This window comes from Hyla sarda, chromosome 2, assembly GCF_029499605.1.
Source record: "Hyla sarda isolate aHylSar1 chromosome 2, aHylSar1.hap1, whole genome shotgun sequence".
In the NCBI taxonomy this organism is placed as follows: Eukaryota; Metazoa; Chordata; class Amphibia; order Anura; family Hylidae; genus Hyla; species Hyla sarda.
In genome coordinates, this window is record NC_079190.1 from 244,134,778 (window position 1) to 244,141,239 (window position 6,462).

The 6,462-nt window shown below is 42.2% G+C and overlaps 1 protein-coding gene across 3 annotated transcripts in view; it reads left to right on the top strand.

The window, feature by feature from the left end:
- The window catches only part of LOC130355929 (ras GTPase-activating protein 4-like), a 262,095-nt gene extending 260,629 nt beyond the window's left edge, over positions 1 to 1,466 (top strand). For all 3 annotated transcript variants that reach the window (XM_056556793.1, XM_056556794.1, XM_056556795.1), the window contains exon 21: positions 965 to 1,466. In XM_056556793.1, coding sequence (XP_056412768.1) covers positions 965 to 1,095 — 131 coding nt within the window. In that variant the 3' untranslated portion in view covers positions 1,096 to 1,466. The remainder of the gene's footprint in view (positions 1 to 964) is intronic.
- The last annotated feature ends 4,996 nt before the right edge of the window (positions 1,467 to 6,462 follow it).

Genomic DNA, 6,462 nt, shown 5'->3' on the forward strand with positions numbered 1-6,462 from the left:
TAAAGGGTTAAAACGCTGACTGAATGTCATTTTGAATACTTTGGGGGGTGCAGTTTTTATAATGGGGTCATTTGTGGGGTATTTCTAATATGAAGACCCTTCAAATCCACTTCAAACCTGAACTGGTCCCTGAAAAATTGTGAGTTTGGAAATTTTGTGAAAAATTTGAAAATTGCCGCTGAACTTTGAAGCCCTGTGGTGTCTTCCAAAAGTAAAAACACGTAAATTTTATGATGCAAACATAAAGTGGACATATTGTATATGTGAATAAAAAAAATTATTTGGAATATCCATTTTCCTTACAAGCAGAGAGCTTGTAAGTTAGAAAAATGCAAAATTTTCAAATTTTTCATAAAATTTTGGGATTTTTCACCAAGAAAGTATGCAAGATACCACAAAATGTTACCACTATGTTAAAGTAGAATATGTCACACAAAAAAATCTCGGAATCAGAATGATAACTAAAAGCATCCCAGATTTATTAATGTTTAAAGTGACAGTGGTCAGATGTGCAAAAAATGGCCGGGTCCTAAGGTGTAAAATGGCTGGGTCCTTAAGGGGTTAAAAACCAGCCCCTGCCGTACAACAGTCAGACCCATGCTGCATCCCATTCATTTTAATGGAGTCAGATAGTGACTCTGTTGGCTCATTTTTGGACCGTATGCGCTTTTGTTGCCGGAATGAAAACCATGGTCTACCACAGTCTTTAGTTTGGAAATAAAACTGATACGGTTCAAAAATGAGCGGACCAGAGCCATATCACACAATGGTGATGGGAATGTAGTCTGAAGTTGATTTTCTAATTTTGGAAACACAAGCCAGAAAAGAGAAGATTTCGCACACTGACACCATCCTGTAGTTAAATGCAGAAAAATGTGCACAGTATAGATATATCATTGTTCAAAAATCTTTGTAAAATTCTAAAAGTATAATCAATATATATATATATATTTTTTTTTTATAGAACATGCAAGAAAAGACAGCACCACACAGCTTTTCCAGATACTCAAAGACCTTGAAGCTGCGCATGATTCTTTTCTGGCTGACTCGCCAAATTTTGCTGATCAGGAAAAAAAGTACCTTCTGGAAATGTAAATCTAATCCCTGTAAATATAGTAGGACTGTACCTAAAATGCTGAATGTATCTATAACACTAAAATTAGCTTATTATGTCAGAGCAGGTAATGCTGCCAAAACATTCTTAACTTTCTAGTCATAAAACATTTAACCAAAAATCTAGTTAAGCAGGAAGTCCAGTCCGCCATAATTTATTCAGCAGAGAATATCACGTGATATGGAGCTATATCCTTCATAGCCTTTTTTTCTAGGTGTGTAAACCTTTACTGTTGCGACAGCCAGGATTCTACATATCACATTAAGAATAATAGCAAGCTGTATGCTACACTACCACAGGTCTTTTTTTTAATTAAAAATAACTGTCAGACATTATGTCTCACGTGTTTTTTTTTTCACATCCTCCATTAACAGGTCTGTCTAGAAGCTTTATACAAAAAAAAAAAAAAGCTGACGTCATTTGTTATTAACGGTTATTGGTAAAATACAGTAGGAAGGTAAGATAGTATAAGGGACATTTAAAGTTGCCCAGAACAAAGATAGAAATACTTACAACCTTAAAAGATATTGGATATTTTTTTTTTCCAAGCATATTCACTCTAGGTTATGCTAGACAAAAAATAGACAAATAGACAATAAACACACAAGCCAACTCTCACCCTATTTTGGTCACATGCTGCATGGACGACATGGAGCTATGGGTCCCAACTACTGAAGTATGCTGATACGAAGAAAGATGTCCAGCAGACTGCACCATCTGAGAAAACAATTTCCTTTTTTATGTCAGGTTAAAAGCAGGTTCACATGGCCAGGACAGACACAGGGCTAGGCCTGACGCATTTTGACAGTTGTCTTAATCATTGACCATAACAGCCATAATAAATACCCCCCCACCAATTCACATGACTCCAACATGAAACACAATATAATACAATGACTGGTGTAAATAAAAAAAATAAAAAACGCATCTCCCCACCCAATTTGACCAAGGTTAAGGACAGACCAATGGATCTTGAAGCCGGGAGCCCAGCCAGCAGAGTAGAGAATGAGGGACACTTCCAGCTCCCAGGCAAACAAGAAATATTCCAATTGTTCCAATTAAAACTTCATAAGTTTAACGGGTATGCATTAAAATCAACTAAAAAAGGTCAAAAAAGATGTTTAGAACTATATAGCTCTTAGTCATGGCATAGATTCCATAGGTTGATACCCTATACAACATATGTAGATATGCCAATAGCAATTAGCCATTATTCCAGAAAAGAAGGGTTTAATCATGATGTGAATCCAGCAGATCAAACAAAAAACAGGCAAAAGGAAAAAAAAAGAAAAGATGTAGTGGATTAAACCAGAAGGATCTTAGAAAAAGAAAGCATAGGATCTCATACGGGGACATTTCTCATTGTTGCTTTGGTAAGAGAGTTCTGTAGACATTTTTTATTGCTTTAGTTTTGCTTATGTATGGCACATTTATCATACTATCACAGGGGGGTTGATAAATTTGGCTTACATGAGCAAAAAACAATACATCACTTTTGAATACCATTTTTTTTAGCACACCTAAGCAAAAACCAATAAATGACTTCAGAACAACACTTTGCAGCTTTGAAAAAAAATGCGCGAGAATAAAAATAATTAAACATAAAAAAAAATAGTTCCCCCTATTTTTAGTCTCAGCCAAATACCAACCAAGCAGCAACAGCCTGACGTTACCAGGGTGGGCGAGGACCATTGTTACTGGCCCTCCCCAGCCTAAATAATGCCAGCCTGTTACCACCTAGGCCCAGGAGCGCCATTTTTGATGCTCCGGGCCTGTTGGTACCGGCTCTTGGTGGTGGGTACCGGGGTAATAATCGGGTGTTAGCGCTAGCTGTTTTTGTGGCTAACGCTAAGCCCGGCTTAGTAATGGACTCTGTCTACTAGACAGAACACCTTTAAAAAAAAAAAAAATAAAAAAAAAAATAAACACTCCCCACAAGCCCTGGTTAACCATTTTATTAACAATAAACAATACAAATAAAAAAAACGCTGATCATCGATGCAGTCCACTGAATCCAAAGTAGTCCACAGGATACACAGATCTGAAATGAGAAAGAAAAAGAAAAATAGGTTAATACATTTATTGTCACCCCCCCCCGCTCATCTACCATGCCGCACGACTAAAACTCTTAGCATGCCCTTACTGTAGGGCCTGCTGGGAGTTGTGGTCGTGGAAGCAAAGGAAGCGGGCAGTAATACGCTCCACTCCTTGGACGGCATAAGAAAATCACTGTAATTTCATATTTCCCACCAGGTCCCGTGACACGGTACCCGGCGGGAAATTTGAAATTACAATTAACTCTGCGGCGCCATTGCAAAGGGGGCCCGTTCTGACATAACACTGCAGGCGCCTGGGACTGCTGTAGCCGGGCTGGGAGAGCAGGAGCCATCCCTGCCTTCTCTCAGCGTGTACCACAGTGCTGATGGATGGCAGGCCGTCTGCGGGAGTCCTGGGCGGCTGCAGAGTGATGCCAGCCTGGGCTCCTTTTAACATATAATGGAGCAGCGGAGTTTTTCTAGGTTCTACTGTAAGATCAAATTTTCCCGTCGGGTCCCGTGATTGGCTGCTTGGTCCCAGCCAATCACGGGACCCAGCGGGAAATTTGAAGTTACAGTAGGGACTAGAAAAACTCTGTGGTGCCGAGGTATATTAAAAGGAGCTCGGGGTCCATCTGATTCTATCCCCCCTACTCTATTTAACTCAATGAGGGGATGGGAACACTGCTTTACCCCCCCCCCCTGTGTCCCGCCCGCTACAAGACTACAACTCCCAGCATGCCCTCACTGTAAGGGCATGCTGGGAGTTGTAGTCTTGTAGCGGGCGAAAGATGTGCGGTGCGGGCGGGTGGGACACAAAGGGGGTTGGTGTAAATCAGTTACCCCATCCCCTCATTAAGTTAGATAGAGTAGGGGGGATAGAATCAGATGGAGCCCGGGCAGCTGCAGAGTGATGCCAGTCCAGGCTCCTTTTAACATATAATGGAGCCGCCCGGGCTCCATCTGATTCTATTCCCACTACTCTATCTAACTTAATGAGGGGATGGGGACACTGCTTAAACATCCCCCCCCCCTTGTCTCATACCCGCCAACGCCGCACATCTCCTGTTCGCTATCTGCTACAAGACTACAACTTCTAGCATACCCTCACTGTAAGGGCATGCTGGGAGTTGTAGTCTTGCAACAGGTAGCAGACAGATGGGAGATGTGCAGCGTGGGAGACAAGTGGGGGGATGTAAAGCAGTGTCCCCGTCATTAAGTTAGGGTAGCGAGGTTAGAATCAGATGGAGCCCGGGATCCTTTGTACAGTTATTATTTCATATTTCACTCTGGAGCTATGATCTCGACTGCCAGCGGGAAATATAAAATCTGCTCTCCAAAGCCGTTTTGTAAGCCAGTTCCGGGCTGGCTTACATTTACGCTGTTTTGGAGGGGTTGCGACTTTTGGTGTGACTTTCGCACTTGATAAATCGCTGACCACTGCAAAGTGAAAAATTTAATTCTAAAGTTCTTTTGTAGCTTTTTGCTTACAGCTAAAAGTCACACAAAAATGTGCTTAGTTGCTTTTGTAAGCCAAAAAATAGCTCTAAATCCCTTGATAAATGTCGACCATAGTGTCTAGATTATATGCATGCATAGATATGTCCTGTGTGAAGTATGAGGGATATGGCCACACAAGCAATGTGCAGGTATACACGTACAATATAAGATAATAGAAGAAACGCAATATATGTCAAGCACGCCCAAGATCATGAACATAATTTGTAGATAGATAATGGGTGTGGACAATGACAAGACATGCAGCAAGAATAGCAGTGTGTGCAAATGGCACATATAGGTAAGTATATAAATGTGTATGCATGAATGGCACATATAGATCCTGATTTATTAAGGGTGGAGTGTAGTTTTCTTTGTGGGTTTTTAATTCCTTACAATTTTCCTTTTTTTTATTTTTTTATTTTTTTTTACACATACTCTGATCTGTAGGGATTTTCCCAGCCCAAATCCACCACATTTTCTGTGGAAACCTTAGTAAATATGTTGGGTTTTGGTGAAAATGTCGGGAACACGCCACACCCCCTTTCCCTGATGGCCACGCCCCTGTCTACCAGAATCTGGTGCACAACCCGATAAGGGGGTAATAACTGTCAAAATAAACATTAAAGGATAACTGTATTGAAAATCTTTCCATTACCTCTGTGCCCGGGCTGCAAAAACTAAAAAACCTAACTTTAACTCACCTTGCAACGTTCCCCTGTTGCACTGAAATCTGTGTCCCGGTCCTCTGGTGCTGGTCTTCTTCCTGGGGATGGTGAGTCATACTGCGCTCAGCGTATCGCCTGCCACAGTGATGTCCCGCCTCGACCGGTGATAGGCTGAGCGCACTGTCATGTAAGGAGCCCGGGCAACAGGGAGAAGGGAGGGCCCAGGCCCCTTACATGATACTCAGCCTATCACTGGCCGAGGTGGGACATCTCTGCGGCTGGCGATACACTATGCCCAGTATGACTCACCGTCCCCAGGAAGCGGAAGAAGACAGGCACTGGAGGACCAGGACAAGGTTATCACCTCAACGGGGAAACGTCGGAAGGTGAGTTAAGGGTGCGTTCACAAGGGCGTATTTGCCCCTAAAGTGCTGCCCTCTTTGTGCCTGCTAATAGCGGCAATCCGCTGCTACCAGCAGACACACTGCCATGTGCGAGTTACCCTGCAGTGTACTCGCACACATCGCGGACGCTCTCTGTGTAGCTCAGAGAGCCGGGGGAGCGGCCGCGATGTGCGGATACACTGCGACTCGCACATCACAGTCTGTCTGCTGGTAGCGGCGGATTGCCGCTATTAGCAGGCACAAAGAGGGCAGCACTTTAGGGGCCTTTGTCAGCGGATCCGCAGCTGCGGATCCGCTGACAAATACCCCCGTGTGAACGCACCCTAAAGTTTGTTTTTGTAGTTTTTGCAGCTTGGGCACAGAGGTAATGGAAACATTTTCAGTAAAGTTCTCATTTAAAACTACTAAAACATGAAGTTAGTGAGGGAGCATTAAAAAGCTATAGGGAAAAAAATAAAATATGTAATAAAACAGATATGTAATAAAAAAAAAAAAGCTGCAAGAGTGGAGACAGAAAGACTCATTGCCAAAGAGCGGAAAATTAACTCCAAAAGGTTCATTAAGTGTGTAAATAGTAAAAAGGTTAAAAGTGAAAGCGTTGGCCCTTTAAAAAGAAGCAAAAGAGCAATTATAGATGGTGATAAGGAAAAAGCAAACATAATAAACACATTCTTCTCCCTGTATTCACAGAGAAAGATGTCACATGCCTAACCCAGAAAGTACAGTGCCGCCCAAAAATACAA